The sequence below is a fragment of the Lepidochelys kempii genome, chromosome 9 (genome assembly GCF_965140265.1).
Source record: "Lepidochelys kempii isolate rLepKem1 chromosome 9, rLepKem1.hap2, whole genome shotgun sequence".
Taxonomy (NCBI): Eukaryota; Metazoa; Chordata; order Testudines; family Cheloniidae; genus Lepidochelys; species Lepidochelys kempii.
Window position 1 is genome coordinate 102,869,257 of NC_133264.1, and position 23,063 is coordinate 102,892,319.

General features: G+C 43.7%; 2 protein-coding genes across 4 annotated transcripts in view; one reads left to right on the forward strand and one right to left on the reverse strand.

The window, feature by feature from the left end:
- ZMYM3 (zinc finger MYM-type containing 3) overlaps positions 1-1,024 on the reverse strand; it is a 67,191-nt gene extending 66,167 nt beyond the window's left edge. Inside the window, exon 1 of the mRNA XM_073358655.1 lies at positions 742-1,024. The gene's annotated coding sequence lies outside the window, so the exon portion shown is untranslated. The remainder of the gene's footprint in view (positions 1-741) is intronic.
- Positions 74-21,194, forward strand: NONO (non-POU domain containing octamer binding). Of its 3 annotated transcripts, XM_073358660.1 has the most exons (12): positions 276-355; positions 4,143-4,204; positions 4,288-4,411; positions 6,636-6,856; positions 7,915-8,216; positions 10,286-10,381; positions 10,972-11,168; positions 12,493-12,577; positions 13,375-13,477; positions 15,737-15,779; positions 16,568-16,677; positions 20,202-21,194. In XM_073358660.1, exons 3-12 carry the CDS (start codon positions 4,300-4,302, stop codon positions 20,337-20,339), a joined length of 1,407 nt encoding a protein of 468 aa, XP_073214761.1. In that variant the 5' UTR covers positions 276-355; positions 4,143-4,204; positions 4,288-4,299; the 3' UTR covers positions 20,340-21,194. The 3 variants fall into 3 exon arrangements, with proteins under 3 accessions (XP_073214760.1, XP_073214759.1, XP_073214761.1); XM_073358659.1 differs by lacking the exon at positions 4,143-4,204 and having other exon boundaries at positions 74-355; positions 4,291-4,411; positions 6,663-6,856; XM_073358658.1 differs by lacking the exon at positions 4,143-4,204 and having other exon boundaries at positions 77-355; positions 4,291-4,411.
- The last annotated feature ends 1,869 nt before the right edge of the window (positions 21,195-23,063 follow it).

Below are 23,063 nucleotides of genomic sequence, written 5' to 3' on the forward strand. Positions count from 1 at the left end.
GGGTTGGCTTCTTCGTTCCTTTGTCCCTACCTCGCCTCTCATCTAAGCTTGGTGCCTGAGGGGATGAGTGGCAGCTAGTTTCGCGGGCTGCGAAGACTGCTCAGCCAATAAACTACGAATAGAGGCGCGATCTTGTCTTTGGTCCCGCCCTGCTCCATTCCTTCTGTGATTGGCACTGCTGTGAGCCACTGAACGGAAAGTGTGTGGAGAAGATTGGCCAATGGGGCAGCAACATGGGCGGCCCTTGGGTAACCGGTTAGGCTGTCCGATTTCCGGCCGCACGCGCTCTTTTTTTCTAGGCGACGAGAAGGCGAGAAGGCCGCGATCCGTTGTGGGAGCGAGGGCCCAGGAGCAGGTGAGGCGGGGGCGTCCCGTGAGCGGCTCCGGGCGCAGCGGGCTCCGGGCGCGGCGGCTCCGGCGGCCTTCCGCCCGAGTGGGCCCGCGCGGCGAGGCCGCGGTGTCCGGCTGACGCGCCCCCAGCAGCGGCTCTTGGCGGGCCCGCGCCGGGCGGGCGGGAGGCCTCGGCCGCACGCGGCGCGGCACCGGTTCAGCTTCATGTCAAAGGCTCCCTTCAGGATAAACCGGTGCAACTTCCTCGTGTGCCCCCCCCCCCGCTTTTCCCTTCGCTGCCAGGTAGCTGCTGCGGCCCTGTCAGCCCGCCCGGCCCGTCGCTCTCCTCCTCCAGCCTCGCTGGCTGTCGCCCGCGCTTGCCCTTTTCTTCCCCCCCGGTGCGCCGCAAACCTGCCGTAGCCCCGCCTGTTTTCGCGCTCCTTGTCTCCCACCAGCTTTCCGCCGGTTGCTCTTGCGTGGCTCCTCGGTTAGCTGTAAGTAAACGACTCATTTGTGCCAGTGCTTCTCGGTGGCTTCACAAATTACACGTTGCTTTTTTATTGCTTCCGCTTGTGCTGCTTGTAGGCACAGTACCCCGCTTGTCACTCTTTCTTTAGGTGATTGCATATGAACTTACCGCTTTGCATAGCCCTCCACCGCTCATGCTCCCGCCTCCATTGACACTCCCCCCCACCCCGACACATTTACTTTCCGTAGGTGCACTGGCTAGGGAGAATTATTTAAGTTGCAATTCATTCTGCCCTATGCATTCTAAAAACTGCCAACCAGGTTTTAGTTCCAGTATTATTGTTTTTTTGTTGTATATATTTGAACTGTCTGCAGCTCCTAGGTACAGTGTGTTGGTGCTTCATGAGTAAAATAACTTCTTTTGACTGAGTGCATAGTTTGAGCATGCTGTGTAAGGATTACACATGTATCTTGTCTGGTTGCCTTACAGCCACTTTGACCAACTTGGAATCTAGGTCTCTCCAACACTTCTAAATGGAACAAACTTAGTATGGAAGGAATTGGTGGCAAAGGAATGTGGATACCCAAGATAAGACAAGTACTATGGTGCAGCTTTTTAAACACAGTGCTGATTGCACAGATGCTTATAGCAAACAGTATCATCAGGGGACATATTTCTGTTTTTGGTTGTTGTTTTTTTAAGTCTGATGGTCTTATAAAAGTTCTAGTAACCATCAAAACAACAGCCACTAAACATAATATATATAAAATAAGAGTGGACATACTCTGTCAGATCAGAGGTCAGTCTAGCCCAGTATCCTGTTGTCTGACAGTGGCCAATGCCAGGTACTTCAGAGGGAATGAACAGAACAGGTAAACATCAAGTGATCCATCCTCTGTGGCCCATTCCCAGCTTCTGACAAACACAAACAGAGGCTAGGGACACCATCCCTGCCCATCTTGGTTAATAGCCATTAATGGACCTATCCATCATGAATTTATCTCATTCTTTTTTGAACCCTGTTATAGTTTTGGGCCTCACAGTATCCTTTAGCAAAGAGTTCCACAGGTTGACTCTACATGGTGTGAAAAAATACTTCCTTTTGTTTTGCCTAATTAACCTAATTTCATTTGATGACCCATTTGTGTGTTATGAGAAAGAGTAAATAACACTTCCTTAGTTACTTTCTCCACACCCATCATTTATAGACCTTTATCATATCCCCCCCTTAGTTGCCTCTTTTCCAAGCTGAAAAGTCCTACTCTTATTAATCTGTCCTCATATGGAAGCTGTTCCATACCCCTAATCATTTTTCTTTCCCTTTTTCAAATCTTTCCAATTCCAATATATCTTTTTTGAGATGGCCTGACCACACCTGCATCCAGTATTCAAGATGTGGGCGTACCATGGATTTATATAGAGGCGACATGATATTTTTTGTCGTCTTATCTATTCCTTTCTTAATGATTCCCAACATTCTGTTAGCTTTTTTGACTGCCGATGCACACTGAATGGATGTTTTCAGAGACCTAGCCACAATGACTCCCAAGATCTTTCTTGAATGGTAACAGCTAATTTGGACCCCATCATTTTATGTGTATGGTTATGTTTTCCGATGTGCATTAATTTGTATTTTTCAACATTGAATTTCATCTGCCATTTTGTTGCCCAGTCATCCAGTTTTGTGAGATTTCTTTGTAACTCTTTGCAGTCTGCGTTGGACTTAATTGGTTTTGTTTCATCTGCATATTTTGCCACCTCATTGTTTACCAATTTTTCCAGATAATTTATGAATATATTGAATAGGACTGATCCTGGTACAGACCCCGGGGGACACCACTATTTTACCTTCTCCATTGTGAAAACTGACCATTTATCCCTACCCTTTGTTTCCTGTCTTTTAACTAGTTACTGATCCATGAAAGGACCTTCCCTCTTATCCCATGACAGCTTACTTAGCTTATGAGCCTTTGGTGAGGGACCTTGTCAAAATCTTTCTGAAAATCTGAGTACACTATATCTACTGGATCCCCTTGTGTACATGCTTGTTGACCCCCTCAGAGAATTGTAGTGGATTGGTGAGACATGACTTCCTTTTTCAAAAACCAGGTTGACCCTTCCCCAACAAATCATGTTCATCTAGGTGTCTGACATTCCTGTTCTTTACTATAGTTTCAACTAGTTTGCCCAGTACTGAAGTAATTGCCAGGATCACCTCTGGAGCCTTTTTTAAAAATTGGTGTCATGTTATCTATCCTCCAGTCATCTGGTACAGAAGCTGATTTAAATGATAGGTTACATACCACAATTAGCAGTTCTTCAATTTCACATTTGAGTACATTCATAGCTCTTGGGTGAATACCATCTGATCCTGGTGACTTATTACTTTTTAGTTTATCACTTTATTCCAGAACCTTCTCTAATGACACCTCAATCTGGGACATTTCGTCAGATTTGTCACCTAAAAAGAATGGCTCAGGTTTAGGAATATCCTTCACATCCTCAGCCTTGAAGACTGATGCAAATAATTCATTTAGGGTGTGTCTACACTGGCATTTTACAGCGCTGCAACTTTCTCGCTTAGGGGTGTGAAAAAACACACCCCTGAGCGCTGCAAGTTTCAGTGCTGTAAAGTTCCAGTGTAGACGGTGCACCAGTGCTGGGAGACGTGCTCCCAGTGCTGGGAGCTATTCCCCTTTTGGAGGTGGGTTTTTTAAAGCGCTGGGAGAGCTCTCTCCCAGTGCTATGCTGCAACTACACAAGCAGCACTTTAACGTTGCCGTTGAAGACGTGCCCTTAGTTTCTCCACAATGGTCTTATCATCCTTGAGTACTCCTTTAGCATCTCTATTGTTCAGTGGCCCCACTGTTTGTTTAGCATGCTTCCTGCTTCTGATGTATTTAAAAAAGGGACATGGTTAACATAAAATCACCCTTGCCTGAATTCTTTTACTTGCTACTGTTACAGGGAATACATCTTCTTAGAACTGAATGCTTAAGAGAGTTTTTTGTTTTCTTTTTGAATTTGAGAGTGCTTCACGTGTATTGCACTTTCCCCTGTGTATGTGGTTCTTTCACATAGCAACATGAGAGAAATTATCTTAAATAGGAAAATATAACTACATTGGTTGGCATTAGGACTCGAATGCAGGACTTAAAACCAACTAGATTTTAAGTTAACTTTTCCCTTAAAGGAGGATCTCTTCTTGGTTTTGTAGTATTTATGTGGCTAGTAGGTCAGAAAGAGCACTTTAGTTGGAAATATCATTGGCTACACAGGTTAATTCGAATCAGATGTACTATGTTCAAATTGCACTTTCCCTCATATTGTCTGTTTCCCCCAGGTGTCTGGAGTTGCAGAGACTGGAAATGCTTCTGTTCTGATGATTATCTCTGTGGTTGTGCCCAGGAAAGTAGCTGTAGTGTTGTGTGCATTGGCGGTTGCTGGTTTGTACATTGAGGATATATAACCAATGATGTATTTGCTCTCAGGTTGGAAAAATGCAAGGCAATAAAGGCTTTAACATGGAGAAGCAGAACCATGCTCCAAGAAAACAGCATCAGCATCAACAACCACCTATTCCTGCTAATGGACAGCAGGTCAACAGCCAGAGTGAGTAGATTACACAAGTCCATCTTGGTTGTTGTAGCCCTCTGGGCTGCCAAAGTGCCATCCGCATAAGCCCTGACTTAAGTTTCACTTTAAACTGTCACAGGTTCTTTCCCTGTTTGAGATGATCTGATATCCCATGAGAAAGGATTAGTTTAGATCCTCTTCTGCTGTCAAGTTCCTCTGGATTTTTTTATTGCCAATCCTTGCCCCGTGAATAACCCACTTGTATTCGTTCTTTTTGGTATGAAAGCAGAGCTTTTTACTAAATCTGTAAGAAGAGGAGATTGCGTTCAAGATTACGCTTTCAGTCAGTTCAGTTCTGCTCTTATGGCCTGACTTTCAATTATGTTGAATGCTGGTTGCTCCCAAAGGTTTCATTGAGATTTTTGGGGCTGAGTGCTTCTGAATCAGGCCATTAATGTGCACGTTTAAAGATTTCTTCCTTGCTGCTTATAGGATCTTCCAGTAAATCTAACTGCCCAGAGGACTGCAAATCTCTCCAATCCTCCAGTGTCACCACTGTGGATTTTACAAGAAAGAGGTGGCTTGTCTGTGACTGGCACTCTTTCCTCCTTTTCTCTCACCCTCACCCTTCTTCCCAAAGCTGTACCAGAGGACCACCTAGCACAGTCCTTCCTAGGTATTGGTGGGATAGAATTGCTGTCTGCATAGATGCAGTTCTAATAGGAAGGTTGTTATAGGGTTCCCTAATCACACATCAAATCGAATCACACATCAGTTTGAAACTTCTGAGCAAGGTGATCTCCTGACTTGGCTGCTTGATACTCCAGCATCAGAGGGCCAATCGTACCAGTGAGGGTTGTTGTGCCAGTAAGTCCAATCCACTGACGTGTACCCTTGTTCAATATGGGCTGGAGCTCTATGGAATTGTTGGGTTTTGATCTTGAGCTGAAGAAGTGGGGTTTAATGACCTTTGGGGCCTTAACAGATCTAACTTAATGGTTCAGAAGCATGTAGTGGTGAGGGTCTGAAGCTGCCATTCATGGATGACTGGGGAGTGTGTCTGGTTACATTGATGAATCAGTTAATTTGATAGTTATGTTTTGCTTTGAATGTGGAATCTACTACATAAGTGTTATAAAAAATAGAGCTGCTCAAGTTGAGTGTGTGATAAAGTGGTTGGCCAGCCTTCTCCCTACTAGAGTGGGATAATTTTACCCTTGCATTCTAGTCTCACCCATTAAAAACTAAATAGAGTGACAATGGGAGATCAAAAAGAAAAGGAGTACTTGTGGCACCTTAGAGACTAACCAATTTATTTGAGCATAAGCTTTCGTGAGCTACGGCTCACTTCATCGGATGCATACTGATCAAGTCTCTATTCATGCTTCCTATGGGTCATCTCAAAATACCATTTTTGTGATTATTGCTTGAGACCATAAACCTGAGCATTTCCCATATTTTTTTCCACCATTGTAGTGTCTGCACTTTCTTACTCCCTGCCTCACTATATTTTTATGATTTATCATTAATTTGCTGGCTTTTTGGTTCTGTTTTAGCCACTGAGTGTTACTTGACTGTAGACTTCGTGACTAACTTTGCTGACTTTTCTGAGGTCCCATCCATATTGCTGCTTTATAGCTTCCAGCTGCTTTCTCTCCAGCTTGGAGATAGGGTTTGGGTTCCAGAATCTTTCTAGTGCATTCCCAGGCTGTAGGTGGCTGAAATGTTATCTGCTTTTTCCCCCTTGTGCATCTGTTGTACTAGGCAAGACTAATTAATGTAAGTATCTTTTGAATGTGTGTTTTTTGTTTTTTTGTTTTTTTTTTCTGAATCACTGTTGAGTTCTGAATTCATACCAGGATGATAATCCTCTAGCAGCCTATGACACTGCAGCTTTTCTGTAGATAGCTAAGCTGTGGTCTTGAAGTCCATGTGTCAAACATAGTCCACAGTAAGAGTTGCTAAGCATCTTTTGACACAGTAGTCAAGTTAGGAAGGCTGCTGCATTCTTCCAAGGTCCCTACTTCCCGCTTTGGGCTCTCCCTCACATAGTGGCCGATGCCTTGTTACGAAGCAGTGCAGTTCCTGCAAACTTCGTCTTTCATCAGAATGTTGGCCCATGCTGAAATACTGTCTCCTTGTTGCTATGGAATTGGTTGGAGATGTTTGAGACTTGGGTGAGTGGGTGGAGTTAGCTATTGTTGTATGTCTTTATGCTCGCTGTGATGTAACATAGTGGAATTTATCCCCCCAATTGTAGAGCGACTGTGTACCTTATTCCCCTCAGATGAAGGCCTCACTATTGACCTGAAGAATTTCCGGAAACCTGGTGAAAAGACATTCACCCAGAGGAGCCGCCTCTTTGTGGGGAACCTGCCCCCAGATATTACTGAGGAGGAGATGAGAAAGTTGTTTGAAAAGTATGGGAAGGCAGGTGAAGTCTTCATACACAAGGACAAAGGCTTTGGATTTATCAGGCTGGTGAGTCATTATTGCTTCCTTTGGGGTGTCCTGTGTTAGCGCTCTGACATTAGGAGAGTGGTGCTTATTGGAAATAGTAACCTTGTTCACATATTTTGCTAATCGAGTTGGTATCTTCACATAGATGTTTAAAATTAATTCTGGTGATCTGAAGTATGGGATACATTGGAACCAATTGGTTCTTAGATTTTTAATATTTTGAATTATACAGCAGGTTAGCTGCCTTGCGGTTATATGGATTAAACAAGGATACTTAATTTATTTCAAGACAGTTGCTTCAGACATGGAAATAAGGTCTTGCCCATCCTCCAAACTATTGTCTTGGCATCCTATTTAGGAAAGGAAGATGTAAAACTGGGGTAACAGCTGTTCTTGTGACAAAACCTATATTTTAAGTCCCATACAAGTGTTTTGCTTATATTGAACATCAAGAAACAGGAAGGAACCATCTTGACACTTTCTTGTCTTGAAATACAAGATGGGCAGCATGGTGAGAAGCTGGAAGCTTTTTAAAGTACTATGGAGATAATGAGTATTTAATACAAGTTCGCATATTTTCCAATAAGTCATTAGTCAGGTAATGGATCTTAAGATTTTGAAAGACTCCTGCCTTTCTTGTACTTTCAAATACTGAGTAGTTCCTGTGTCAATCATCAGACTAGATTACTGAGAAGAATTAGGAAAGTAACAGTTCTCACTGTGATCCTAGTGCTATTCATTGATGTGTGCTTAACTAATATTAACTCCTAGCTACAATCTGTAATCCTTGCAACATTCCTTTTAAGTTTTGTACCTGATGTTGTCTGCTTTCTTTTTATCTTCTCTCCCCAAACTTAACATGTGCTCCCTGAACTAGTTTAACGGGCACCTTGGATAATGGTCAGAAGACCATTACAAACGTTACTAAGGCATCCTTTGTGGTACAAATAGTTTTGTTCTTCTTGCTGTATTGCTAGTCCAGGGAAAGATAGGCTAGTGACCCTGTCCTCTGCTTCTGTGGCAGGAAACATGTTTCCATACTGCATTGCAAGTTTAATGATAACTTTTCTTGTCTTCAGGAAACTCGCACTCTAGCCGAGATTGCAAAGGTAGAACTAGACAACATGCCTCTCCGTGGGAAGCAACTAAGAGTGCGCTTTGCATGCCACAGTGCATCACTGACTGTCAGAAACCTGCCTCAATTTGTGTCAAATGAGCTCTTGGAGGAAGCCTTCTCTGTGTTCGGCCAGGTGGAAAGGGCTGTGGTTATTGTGGATGACAGAGGAAGATCGTCTGGGAAAGGCATTGTGGAGTTTTCAGGGAAACCTGCTGCTAGGAAAGCTCTGGACAGATGTAGCGAAGGGTCTTTCCTGCTAACCACGTAAGTGAGGAGGGCGAGAAGTGCTGTTCTGGAAAGTGCACAGCTTGGCCAGGCGGGTGCTGGCTTGTGAAACACTGGTGCTTTAACACTAGAGTGGGGCTATGTGTGGTATGGGGCAGAAGGCACTATGTACTTAAACGTAAGTTCTATAATGACAAACTTCCTGTCTCATATCTGGGCCATGTTAGAATAAATCTGTGCACAGGCTTATGTTCAAAACCATCTTGCTTCCTGGAGGCTGTCCATGGGATTGAGTGTGCTAATCTGGGAACTGCTGCTGTTGAGGTTCCTCATAGACAAAGCCGCCTTTGGGCAGTTCAAGTAGTCCTGAAGAAGAAGAAGAAGCTATTCCTCCCCTGTTAAAGTATTGCTGGCAAGTGAATAAAGCTTGTGTATGTTAACTGTGCAGTCTAGATCACCCTAGAATTGATTATGAAAATGGGCTTTTGTTTTGCAGTGGGTACTTTTGTGATAGAATGTTGCACACAATCCTGTCAGCAGGCATAGATTCAGTTTGTTGTTTAAATGGCTAGATTGTGTGTGTCCATGCATTCATTCGTTTGTTCTGGCTGCAGCACACTAGCCTCCATGCTTGAGTATTCCAGGGGCACCTAGCAGGTCTGCAGAGTTCAATGTCCTTCTGGGAATGACTGTGCATTCTTAAGAGTGGAACTAAATCTGAAATGTTCTTTGCCCCATTGGTCCCAACAGCCAGTGAGTCGGACCAGTTATGTATGGTACAAGGCCCATCGCTCCAATGCTTTTGGTTAGGTTGGGTTGCTTTTTGGGGGAGTGCTGAGCTGACTGTTTTTTCTCTCTCCCCCGCCCTTTGGGCGGGTTTTTTTTTAAAAAAAAAGTTATTTTGGTAACAGCAGTTATTAAAGCCTAGGATATATTGTGTTTGATTTATAATCCACTTACTCTTCTAAGTAACATTTTATTCCTGCTCCTATTCCCTCACTACCATTGTCCCTGCTATACCTTGCCTTGTTCCAGAAGATTTGGAGATGGCACCTTTCATTCCATTGCTAGGATACTCTGAGATCAGTACACAAACGCCTTCAACTTCAGAAAGCAGCTCAGTTCTGTTCAGTCTTTTCTTTTCTTCTGTGCTAGCCTCTCCAGTGTGTGTCTGGGACTGGCCAACGGTGCACTAATAGCTGGGCTACAATTGGAGGGTCTTTGGACTCTGCCCAGACTGTTTGGAAATCTTCACTCGTATCACGTCTTTGTTTAGTAACTATCATTGGCTGATTCGGGACTCAGAAGTAGCTGTCTTAAAGAAAGAATACGAGAACTAGCTGTCACCAAATGAAGTTAATAGGCAGCAGGTTTAAAACAAACAAAAGGAAGTATTTCTTCACACAATGCACAGTCAACCTGTGGAACTCTTTGCCAGAGGATGTTGTGAAGGTCAAGACTATAACAAGGTTCAAAAAAGAACTAGATAAATTCACGGAGGATAGGTCCATCAATAGCTGTTAGCCAGGATGGGCAGGGATAGTGTCCCTAGCGTCTGCCAGAAGCTGGGAATGAGCAACAGGGAATGGATCACTTGATTACCTGTTCATTCCTTCTGGGGCACCCTGGCAGTGGCCAGTATCGGAAGACAGGATACTGGGCTAGATGGAACTTTGGTGTGATCCAGTATGGCCATTATGTTCTTAAGTGATTATAGAAGCAATTTCAAACAAGTCACGCTCAAAACCCAGACAGTACCAATATATAACTTGGGTGTGAAGATGGCTTTCACTTGTATTCTGGCTGTCTTTGTCTTAGCATCCGATGAAATGAGCTGTAGCTCATGAAAGCTTATGCTCAAATAAATTTGTTAGTCTCTAAGGTGCCACAAGTACTCCTTTTCTTTTTGTGGCTGTAGACTAACACAGCTGCTACTCTGAAAATTGTCTTAGATGGTTTTCTTAGGATCTGTTATTCTGAAACTTCATTGGTAGAGAGAGAGCAGTATTTTATAGCTCCAGCTAGAATTAAGACACACACAGAAGCTGGCCTGCGGTGCAGCCATTGTCTAGGTAACACTGAAATTGTGTGGCCTCTTTTCTTTCCAGATTCCCTCGGCCTGTCACCGTGGAGCCAATGGATCAGTATGATGATGAGGAGGGACTGCCAGAGAAACTGGTCATCAAAAACCAGCAGTTTCACAAGTACGTGTCCACTAGGGAAGGAAGAGGGGTGTTAGTGGTGGACCATTCAAGAGATTGGTGTCTTAATCTTTGGGAGAATGCATCCTCACAAGCTAGTAAAAGGCTCTTCTTATTGCCTTAGTACATTTCTCTCTTCCCCTAATCCTAAATATGTGTTTCTTTACTAACTTAGGCATGCCTCTAGAAAGCACCACCCCTGTTCAGGCAGCTGAAGTTTTCATGAGTAGTTGCCCCTACACTAGAGAGTTGGGTGGGTGGGTGAAGGGCAGAGAGTAATTAGGATTACCTTTTAGTTTCTTCCTTCAATGAATTGGACAGGTCTTTCCTGGGGAGATATGCCAGTGCTTCAGATAGGGTCCTCTGCTAGAAAACAGGAAGATGCAGAAAGAGCAGCTTCCCATTTATTGCAGTGAGAATTCTATTTCTGTGTCAAGCTGGCAAGATGGCAGCTTCTTGGATAAGATATTCTAAGTGCGTTATTGATCTCTCCCCTTCGTAGGTGTTAATTAGAATCTCTCATATTTCATTTGTATGAATCTTTATTTTCCACGTTGGCTTTGCTCAAGTTTTCTTGTCTTCCACTTCCTCAGGGAGCGTGAACAGCCTCCTAGGTTTGCACAGCCTGGCTCTTTTGAGTATGAGTATGCCATGCGCTGGAAGGCTCTAATAGAAATGGAAAAGCAGCAGCAAGAACAGGTGGACCGCAACATCAAGGAAGCAAGAGAGAAGCTGGAAATGGAGATGGAAGCAGCTCGCCATGAGCACCAAGTTATGCTCATGAGGCAAGGTGAGAGCCAACGTCATCGAAGACCACTCTTACAATTTCTTCGTAAAACTGGGAGTGTCTAGCACAGTAACCAGACCAGTGTTGGCTGGAGATGGGCGTGTTGGCTGGAGATGGGCCTGGGGATGGATGTCTGACTGATAGCTTGCCAGATAGTCGTTGTCTAAATAGATCTGCTGTACAGTATAACAAGCTTCTGTTCTGCTATCTTCTGTAGGATGGCAGCTATAGAGTCTTAGTTGATCATACGCTTAACTTGATGACATTTCTATGTGTATGTCTGTAAAGCAATAACTTGTGAATGCTGCATCTGATCAATTTCAAAATCCCAGGGAATGTCCTAGGTATCAGTGGTGAGAACCCTACCGATTTTGGGGGAAATTGGAAAAGTGAAATGAGGGGGACACAGAGCCCTTACTATCTGTTTAGCAGAGCCACAGCTTCAAGCACTTCTGCAGTTGTTCATAGATTAGATTGGTTGAATGGCACTCATTCACACTTTCCAGCATAACCAAATATTTGTCTCTCATCTCTGCGTGCCTTTCCAGTAGAGTTTAACATGTTGACAGCCTGAATGACTTATCTCCCAGACAAATAATAAGGGGAAAGGGGGGAGAAGGAAAATTGAAGCATGTACACAGCCCATGGAATGGGAGATGCACAGAACCCTGGCAGTCCAGGAAAAATTGTGGTATCCTGGCATGGGGTAGGGGGAACGCAGATCCAGCAAGGGGGAGGGGAGAAAATGAGAGGCAGACAGCCCCTGGCATAGGGGGAACTAGGGGCACACAGGATTCCCACCATAGAGAGATTTGGGGACCATAGTATGAGAGCACACAGAACCCCTGTCCTGGGGAAAAGAGGACGTGGAGGGAAGTGGAAATGGCATGCATACAGAGCTGCTGGCATGGGAGGAGAATGGGTGCCCCTGCTATGGAAGGAGAAGAAATGGGGAACTTCTGGCATGCAGGGAGGGAATATGGGACCCTGGTATGGGGGAAGGAAGGAATGGGGGGCCCACACAGAACCCCGTCATGAAGGAAGGAGTGCAGGCAGTTGCATGGAGTCACTATAATAAAGGGGGATGTAAGGGTAGCACCCAGGGACCTTGTGGGGAAGGGTGGAGGAATGCAAGGAGCCCCTGGTGTGCACAATGAGCTCAGGCTAGAAAAACTACAAAGGTGCAACCCCCTGGTGTGGAAACTAACTGGTAAGTTGAGGTTCAGGTATGGAAGTGGGGGGAGGTAATGTTAGTCTGGTCACCTAGCAGCCCGCAGAGGGAATGACAATTGGCCCAGTGATTGGCTTCTACTGTCACCTCTTCCAGATTTAATGAGACGCCAGGAAGAACTAAGGAGAATGGAGGAACTGCATAACCAAGAAGTGCAGAAACGTAAACAGCTGGAGCTCAGGTAAAGGGAGGTTCTGGCCACTCATATTGCTGTGAATTAAATGCATCCCCTTAGACTGGGGCTAGGGCATTATCCAAAGCAGTTGGACACACAATTTAACAAATATAATTTCCAAACGTTGAGTCATCTTCATCCATAAGCAAAATTTACAGTAGGTTTAGGGTGCAGTATTGTTTATGGTGTATGCCCGTGACCTTGAAGTACACTGACTAGTTCTTGTTTTTTCACTGATAGACTCAGGTTTGGATTCTTACTGCTTGGCTTTCAGATGTATATACAAAAGCCAGGTGTTTTTGCAGCAACCTCGATTGCTCGAGCGCTGTAGGTGGGGAAAATCCTTGCCCTAGCTGCAACCTTTTCATTCTTCCTGTCACTTAAGGATCTATGAGAATCTCTCTCCTCTCTCTCAACTCCTTTATGGTCTTACTGCCTGGTTCTCAAGGTAATTCTGTAGGCCACTAGGAAGATCTTCAGACCAGTTCTTTTCAGAGCACAGTTTGAGAACGACTTGGCTAATGTTTCCTGATTACATATGGATAGCATTTGTTTCAAAGTGTAGCGTATTCTCTGACTGAGATTTTTTTCTGATAAGATCACTAGAATTGAAAGGGATTAGAAATAATGGTAGTTTTCATGAGTTCTAGAAATTTATCATATTGAAGAACTTAATGCTGTACTTGTCTGGAAGAACAGTGTCATCTTTACTGCTGACAAATGCCTACCATGTAGCACTTCGCCCCTGTGATACAGAATCTGCTTATGTCGTGCTGAGTGACTCTGGAGTCCTTTCCTTGCAGGCAGGAGGAAGAACGCAGGCGCCGTGAGGAGGAGATGAGGCGGCAGCAGGAGGAGATGATGAGACGCCAGCAAGAGGGCTTTAAAGGGAACTTTGCTGATGCGGTATGAGTTCTCCTACCTTTTGATTCATATGTGGCTTCTGTCAGAAGGATAGTTGTCCAGAGACAGGGCAGGATTTCTGTTGATAAGAATATGACTGGGCATATATTTTTCTCTAGAAGAGTACCTCTGTATGGAGGTACAAGTAACACAATAAGATGGGGATGGGACTGCGTTTTTACAAATCAATTTTAATCTTGTTGAGGATCACAAACACTAAAATTAACCATACTCGTGGTTATTGCATGGTCTCACTACAGGCAGAATTAAGATTGTTCGAGTGCCTTAACTGTGTTTCCATTTTTTTGTTTAATCTTTAATTTCAGGCGGGCTTGGGGGTGTTTTTAATGATTGGCTTTGGGATAATTACAACATCTCTAATGTAATTTACCCTATGTTACTGGTATGTGCTCTGTCATAACTTCACCCCAATGCAGTTTTGTCTGAGACTATACGTATGGAAATCCAGTTGTTCATGGGAACTCACTTTCCTGCTGCTGTCCATGTAGGACCACAGTGTGTCAGTCTTACTTTGCAGCAGAGCACATGCTAACAGGTCCTATTCTTGGAGCAGTGATTGAAAATTTCCTTCATGAAGATCTCTGCAGAGCCCCACAAGGAGTCACGTGCCAGGCCACAATAACATTGGCCTGAAGACTGCTGCATCCTGTCTTGGCAGTTTGTCTAAACATTGCTGAGTTTAGGGACCACTTTAGGCATGACAACGTGGTTGCCATTAAAAATCAGTACTTGTCAAGTTACCACACAATGATATTGGGTACTGCAGTTCCCCAACTGTTAGAATGGCAAACGTCTCTAATTACTGATTTCTTGATACCAGTAGCTCTAATTTTAAGGCCACATTTTTCACAGTTCAGTAGGGCTAAAAACAACACTATTGGGAATTCACTCATTTCTATCTCTGGCAGTTTGCAAGATCAGCTCTTAAAATCTCATTTCAGAAACCACCTTGCTTTTAATCTGTTTTATTTCTGATGCTGTAACAGCTGCCACCTCGAACCATGGGAGCTAGAAATTGTAAACAGTGCTGTATACTAATAGCTTGGCATCTGCTTTCACACGGTGGAAAGCAGTGGTGTCATATATGGCAAGTGGACTGTATGCATCCCGGTTGAAGTATTTGTGGCCTACATGACATCCAGGTTTTTTTGATGTTTCTATCCTTTTTGGTTGTGAAGAAAACTTTCCAAATGCAAACAGCATGGCTGATGCAGTACTGTCTTCCTGAGGCTGCATACAGTTTGAAACCGTGATTGTGAATTTCCTTGACCCACACTGATCTCCTTAATGTTGACTCTGAAGCCCAGTGATTACACACCAATGTTCTCTCACATTTATCTCCCCCTGTTGTTTTGTCATATCATTAGATGTAAGCTCCTTGGAGTAGAGATGGTCTCTATGGCATTATCTCCATTTTTGAACTGCTTTAACTCTTTTTTTTTTTTTTTTTTAAACTGATGCAGCCATCTAAAATAGATTCACTTATACTGGTATAAAGGTGGCGTAACTGTATCCACACTAGAGGGTATCCTGATTTATCTGTACAAAATCATCCCCTAACTGAAATAGTTAAATCCTGTACAGAAACTGTGTAGATCAGGCCTAAACTATGTGCCTAGTTCCCAGCACAACGGAGCCCTGATCGGGGCCTCTAAGTGCTACTGCAATTCAAATAATAAATAGCTGTCCTAGACATACAAATGAAGGAAAGTGAAACTGGCTCGCTGGTTCTTGTGAAGAAGTGGGACTGCTCTTGGGGTAAGGGGGCACTGCTGGCTTTGAAGCAGAACAGCTCCTTTTTGTGCTCACTAGCCTATGCTAATAGGAAAAGCATCTGTATTCCTTTTTTAAAGTATGCTGTTTCCTGACCTTGGTGAAGTAGTAGAGCGAATTTCACCTATTGTTAGCAGTAGTCTGAGCAGCCAACGTCAGATCTCTCTACCTAGGCGTCAGACATCTCTGTATACCAACACTTGTGCTTTAAATTTGCACAGTGCTTTGCTTCTGTTGGATGTTTTACAGTGCAGGTGGCTAACTATACTGCAGATTTACACCTTTAAATTGAGATCTTATTTGTTCAGCAGTGAATAGTGAAGTGGATGGTTCATTTTCCTTCGCAACTTTTCCTAGGGAGTGACTTTTCTATCCAGTCTTCAATGATAAAGTCTACTGAAGCTCTCTGGGTTTGTTATATTAGAGAATGTCTTAAACGATGTGGTGTGAAATAAGTCTCTCTTTCAGAGGGAGCCACCGGATATGCGCATGGGACAGATGGGCATGGGAGGTAAGAGCTGCCTGTGGTTATCTGTCTTCTCTGTTTCTCTCCATGTTCAGTTCCCCTGTCTGCAGACACTGGACCTGCTCTTGGAGTGTTTCATTTTGCTAATTCCATATTTAGTGCACTTAAAACTTGCTGTAAATAACTTTCCAATGATGTCTGTTTCTCTTAAGTTTATATAAAGTTTATTTAAAGCACGTGACAGTTCACAGCATGCAAAGTGAGAAGTATTTGGTGTGATACCTTTCTACCTAAAGTAATTTCATTACTGTATGTCTGCAGAGGGCTTAGCTCAGTAAGCAGAAGTTTCAGGTGAAATTATAGGTAGAGCCCAAATGGAATTAAGATTTCCCAAGGAGACTTGTGTCTACTTTAGGAATAGGTAAAACATGCAGAGAGAGATGCTGAGCTCAGCAAACAAAAAGGTCAGATGGGTAATAAGTATGACCCATTGATTGTATTTCCATATTTCTAGTTCACAATCTGCAATTTTAGACCACTTGGGCAGAAATCAGTGAAAAAAGGAGTATTGGATGGTTAATAGATTCTGAAATGTGATCTTGATGGCCGTCAGCTATCTGTGCTTTTTGGGTTGATTTGAATTTTGAGTGCAAGGGTAGCTAGGCTTGGTTCACTATTGTATCTGATAAAGGCAAGGCAGCCTGACTTGTTAGGACTCCCTCTCTGGGGTAGAACACAGCAGGAAACTTGCATAGGTCGTCTCACTACTGGGAGACATGTCGTCCAATTCCCTTTTGTGTATGCTGGGAATATTCTTCAGATCTCTCTTGCAGGTGCCATAGGCATGAACAATAGAGGAGCTATGGGTGCCACCCCTGTCCCAGCCGGCGCACCTCCTGCAGCTGGTCCTGGAGCTATGATGCCTGATGGAGCTATGGGAATGGTAATGTATCTGCAGCATTATTTTTCTAGCTACTCTCTTTTGAACCCTTTTAAAGAGTACAGTGTGGGGCTAGCTATGGAGACTTAGTTAGTTGTTTCTCTGTTGCTAAGGCTGAGACTTGCTTTACATCAAAGACCTGCTTTTTGGCCACCTCTCAAATCCTCAGAGGTCAGTGTTCACATACGATATGTGGCCAGCATGGAACTTGTTGCCCCAGTCTGAGGTGACTCAGTCAGAATTCCTAATGCTTTTCTGTCATATTATACCTCAAAAATAACTTACCCTAAAATGTATTTGAAAGATCTCAGTAACAGTTTTTGCATGTGACAAATCTTTTACATGGGGAAAGGTATATTTGGGAAACTTCATTGAATTGGGGATCTGGATTCTGGCAGACTATATGGTTCAAATTTTCAAGAGCTTTCTACCTAGCAGTTCCCATTGAGAACAATGGAGAATCCCCCTAAAGTGAGAACAATGTGGGTTGCTGAGCTCTTCTGAAGGTCTGACCATTAAAGGGCAGAGAATGACTGGAGACCTATGCTTGCTTATTTTTCCCTGCTTAAATGGTTGCTTTTTCTTGCAAAGAGCCTTCAGAATGAAAAACCATGGTTAATGGAGGCTTTTCGTTGTGACTGTTTTGAGATGGGGGGAAGAAAACCCCCCGTCACCAGCAGTCAATTTTGTGAATGCACTATCTTGCCTATGGCAATAGTATCTCCTTTTGTCCTTTCCACTGGTGCCATTCCTCTGAAGTGGATGCTGGGGAATTTTCATTCTCTTCCCGACCCTTCCCTGTAAGTGGGAATAAATGGAGGGATCATTGGGGCTTCATAGCCCCTCATAGTTCTTTGACTTTTCTCCTCCCTACCTCTCCCTAATTGCCCTATAAAGTTTCAGAGCTCTTCAGGTATCCTGCTGCTTGCTTTCCAATCAGTATCATTTTAAACAGTTTAAAAATGCAAAAACCCAAAGGAAAAGTAAGATAAAAACTCTTAATGCTGAATATCTATCAGTACTAGAAGGTTAAAAATTCCATCAATTAGAAAGCCAGAATTAAGGCTCTGCTTAAAAGAAATCCACATCCGAACTCTGCTCCAACAACAAGGCCATAAGAAAAGCAAATAAGACAGGTTTCAGAATAACAGCCGTGTTAGTCTGTCTTCGCAAAAAGAAAAGGAGTACTTGTGACACCTTAGAGACTAACCAATTTATTTGAGCATGAGCTTTCGTGAGCTACAGCTCACTTCAACGGTCATCCATCCACACATTTTACCTCAGCAGTCACCACAAACTTGAATGCTTTACTCTGAATCAGGCAGTGTCTGTACCAACTTTTGCCTTTATGTCCACACAAATGAAACCAGTCCATAAATTCACTTTTTGAATTCTAATTAAACAAATAGCGTACTAAATATAGCTATTCCTCCACTCTTAAGATTCACTGGACCACCAATTAGGCAGGTATAAGATTGGCGCTAATGTATCTACATATGCATACCACCTAGGCCAGATTATGAAATTACAGTACTTGTGTGGAAAAAAATGTGAGTTAGTGTGGTGAAAAAGCATCCTATTTAGTATCAAACATGCATGTTTGAAACCATATATAAAACCAGAGCTTGTTGGTGCATATTTTTGATACATCATCTGCAAGTTGTATCAAGGCAATATATTTGCCTAATAAGATAGCCACAGCCATTGTATGTGAACTGCTTAAAGCCCTTATAAAAATGATGCAATGAACAAACAAATGAAAGCTAGGTTGCTGTAGAGCAGGGGTTCTCAAACTGGGGGTCAGGACCCCTCAGGGTGTCGCGAGGTTATTACATGGGGAGTCGCGAGCTGTCAGCTGCCACCCCAAACCCCGCTTTGCCTCCAGCATTTATAATGGTGTTAAATATATTTTAACATGCTTTTAATTTATAAGGGGGGGGTCGCATTCAGAGACTTGCTATGTGAAAGTGGTCACCAGTACAAAAGTTTGAGAACCACTGCTGTAGAGGCAAAGTGAAGGTTGTTGCATGTTCACTTCAATTCTGAGCTTTCAAATGTTTCGGGGTTACTTTAGTTTAACAAAGTTTGTGTGAGTAATTTAGTTTAGGAAGGTAATGGGGTGGGAATGGTGATGACTCTTAAGAGGGTTAAACTAGATTAGCTTGTAAAGAATCTGATTTTGATGATATCCAGTGATGGCTACAAGACTTTTAACGTGACAGCTTCAGAACAGACCATGTCTTCCCTCCATATTTCTTTCCCATCTGCTCCACGGAGCTCTGCTCTTGCCTGAGGCACAGTATCACATCTGCAGCATGAGCATAGCAGCTGTGTAAATATTTGGTGTCTAAAGTGTTCTGGGAATTTTGCATACCAAATAAGACACACTCTGCTTCAGAAAGCTTAGTCTAAGCTATAGGCTAGTGACCATTGGGAGAGGCAGGCCAGGGGATGAGAGGGAGAGGACAAAGGTTACCAAAATAAGGTCATGCAGTTGCTCTAGTTGCCAATGTAGCGTATATTATTATCTGAGACTTCTTCAGTTCTCTTGTGATGACATCAGTGTTTCAAGTGGTGACCAAGTTTGTGTGGATAAAGGGGCAGGGAGATTGGTGGATTGGATGACGGGGAGAGGATGGATTCAGGGAGGGGGAAATGTGAAAGGAGGGGAGTCCAGGCGCACTGTTGAAAAGGAGGACAAATATTGTCTCTGGTGAGTGGGGGGGACGGGACTTCTAGGGGCCAGGAGGCTTTTACAGGCTGCTTTGGAAGCCAGCCCTGCTTATACTGCTGGTGCTGGGAATTAATGGAACCCTGTGTCCCAGAGCAGCTGCTTGGTCTGATAAGGAGCAGATCCTCCACTCACCCATTCCTGGCACTGACAGTGGTTCCAGTCTTTCCCTCAAGTAGGGCCTGCAGGACAAGACTAAGGCTGTTCCAGACCCTTTCTGTTCTGCGTGGGAGAGTATAAGGGGGGCTGCCATTTTACTGCCCTTAGTTGTGTGAAATCCTCAGCAACATTGGCAGCATGTGTCAGGGTTCCAAACCCTTGATCACCCCCATTTGTAGTTTGAATGATTATTGGGGCTGGGTGTCCAGGAATGGTGTTCAGTTTGGGGAGTATGGTGGAATTGTGAAATTCTCAGGATCCCAGACTGCATTACTCAGACAGCCCACTACAGGGCATTAGTCTACAGGGTTTGTGTGGCTATTTTCTAGTATGCTTGGCCCTGAATTCTGTGGGGGAAGCTGACTTTGTTCCTGTGGTACTTAGTTATCTGAGATCACATCCCTGTCAGTCCAGTCTTGGTTTGGGGCACTCCCCTCAGTAAATCTGGAATTAAGAGTTTACTCTGTATTCATAGAGTAGGGAAGATTCTGAACTCGCTGCTTTCCAGTTACGTAATGCCTTGAGTTGGTAGTCACTTGGTTCTGTGGAATCCTGATCAGACCCAGGTGGACTGGAATTGCTTCTAACTTAAGTCTTTTCTCCTTTCTGCCTCTTCTGCGCTCTCGCCCTGTACAAGACACCGCCACCGCCCACTGATCGCTTTGGCCAGGGCAGCGCAATGGAAGGACTTGGAGCTATGGGAGGAAACCCGCCTGGCTTCAACAGAGGAAATCCTGGGGGGGACTTTGGCCCTAACAAACGTCGTCGATACTAACAGGATTAAGCTACCCCCTACCAACCCCCCAAAGAGGAAAGGAATCTTGGCAGGCTACGTAGAGTTCTACTTGGGGGGTGACTCTTCATGGTAGTTTTAATTAGGGCCTGCTTTGGCAAAGCCACTCTAGGAAAAGGGGAGTGCAGTCTGACTGGTAAAGGTTTTAGTAAATTTAATATGGTGCATTCCTATAATTTCAATGTGAAAAGTGGATTCTGGGAGGCTTCAGTAGCTGTGCAGTAAAAGTAAGACCTGATAGAACCCTGATGCCTTTACCATTCCATGTTTCCTACATGCAGCTGCAGTCCTGAGATTAACTAGATACAATCGGAGTATTAGCATTCGTCCAGTACAGCTCCTTTGAGAGCACAGGCAAGTCTCTGGAGATTAGGGCAGCACTCGGATCTTTTGCGGCCCTCAGCGGCTCTGTAAATTTATATAGCTCCAAATGACCCATCATGTAGTGAAACCAGGAGGGTTTTATGTTTTTTAACTTGTAGTTTTTACTTTTTCCCTGGACCATTTATTTCTTTAAAGTAGTGGACCGTCATGTGCAGCCTGAATGGCTGGAAGGCTCTTGATTGAATGGATCTTTGATATGTGTTGTACCGCTGTTTATTTTTACTGGTAGTAAAGTACAATCTATTGGACAAAGATACTGTATCTCATGCTGAAGACTTAACTGAAACTATTGTTTGTATAACCTTAATCTTGCCTGTCTATTGTGTAGAACTACTACAAGATTTTCGTTTAGTGTAAACTGTTTGAACACAAGCTGTAATCGTCCCACTAACAAGTTTGAGTTTGTCTGAGGAATGTTACAGGAATGCATTATTAAAGTGGATTTTAAGCCTTTTTTTATCTTGTGTGCAGTCTCTTCTATTCCTGAATAAAGCTTCTGGGTACATGCAGACTGAGGCACATGAAGCTCCAGTCACTAGAGCAAAATTGCATTGCTGTCCTCATCCACAATGTGCAGAAACTGTCTAACCCTTGAGAGCTCCAACAGCATTATCCTTGGCATAGATGGCATTTCATTATAGAACTTTGAGTTGGTTGGAACCTGCCAATCTCAGCTTCAGGAGCTGGGCTTGGAGAATTCACTGAAGTTTGCGCCTTGCAGATCTCTTCAGACTCTTCTGGTGAGGTGGAAATAGGAAGAGCAGAACTGCTATTCCTGCTTCCAACACAGAGCTAGTAGAAGCTTTTTCTCTTGTTAAAATGTGGTAGAAACTGGAAATATGAGTATTCTGAGATGCTGTACCCTGAAGTCTCAAGCTCCTTGCGCCGTTTTGCTGTCTGGGAAGCAAACAGGCTGCTTCAGCAAGGGATACTTTTTGCTGGGGAGAAGGTAAGTGGTCAACATGAGACCATGTGTAACTTGCCAGAGCTATTAAATGAGAAGGGAGATCGAATCAGGACAGTTCCAAATGCCTCGCCCTAATGGGGGCAGGAGATTGAAACTGTATTGTCTCAAGTGCCAGTACACTGTTTGCAATGACTTTGCTTCAGTAGGTAGAAGCTTGAAATTATGATAACCCTACTTAACTAATCACAGAATTCCCAGGGTATGTTGTTTCAGGGTATAAACCAGCCTCCATGAATGGGGTGGCTAGCAAGAAGCCTTTCCTGGATCAGGCTATTCCATAACCACTGCTGCAGTGCTTCTTGCACCTTTCTCCAAAACACTTGGTACTGGACTAGATGGCCCTCTGAGCTGATCTAATATGACAATTCCTGTTTCTAACCATAGTGGAGAGGGTGGGTTCTGCAGCTACGTCATGTGCTGCTAAGATGTTTTTATTGGAACTGATGTAGTAGTTTTGTCACTTGTTTCTTTTTGGGTTACCTTGGCTTGGTAGGTATTTGAGGTCCTGGATTGTTGTGTAGTTGAGTTGTCTGGAAAGCTGCCTAATCTTTCCTCTGCACCCTACTGATGGGACAATAGGGTCATGTGTCTGAGTTACAGCTGATCTGTCCCACCTCTCTGCATAGGGCTGAAACAGGTACAATGTGGTGTGATCAATACCTAGAGTTTCTAACTTCATAATGTGTGTGGAAAGGCAAGATCAAATGTCTAGGTAATCTGATAACCTCTGCCATGCTACCTCTCTGCTTTTTTGCTTGTTACTGAACTGCAGAAGCAGGAGAAAAATGTCTTAGGAAAACAGGGACTGCTCAGGTATTGGAGTCAGCTGTTGTGACCTTTCCCTTCACCACAGTAATAATGTAAGATAAGGACTAGACTGGCTAACCTTTTTCTAAGAGTACAGGGACAAAAACAGGGTGTGAGGATGGCGGGGAAAGGGGAACTTAGCGCTGCTCAAAGTTCATCTTACAAGCCAAAAGATACATCCAGTGGCAGCTACGCAACTACAGGCCAAAACTCCTCTCTCTGGTACGTATGTTTGTGAGATAGCTTTATTCTCATTTGAATGTCTTTTAAAGCAAGCTGGGGAGCAGACTAAAAAACTGTCTGAGACCTTTACAAGGGAACTGTCAGGAGAAGTCAGTAACACAGGATTGTTATGCATGTCACTGAGAAGAAACTGCAGCAGAGACCAGTTGTGGGATAATTTCCAAGGGTGCTGTGCATTAGGTGGGATGTTAAGGACAGGATGACTTCAGAGCTCATGATGGATGCTGATGAGGTTTTGTTTTGTTAGGGGTCTCTCTACTGCTGACAGCTCAGAATAGGAATGGTGGCTGGAGATGCTGCAGCTG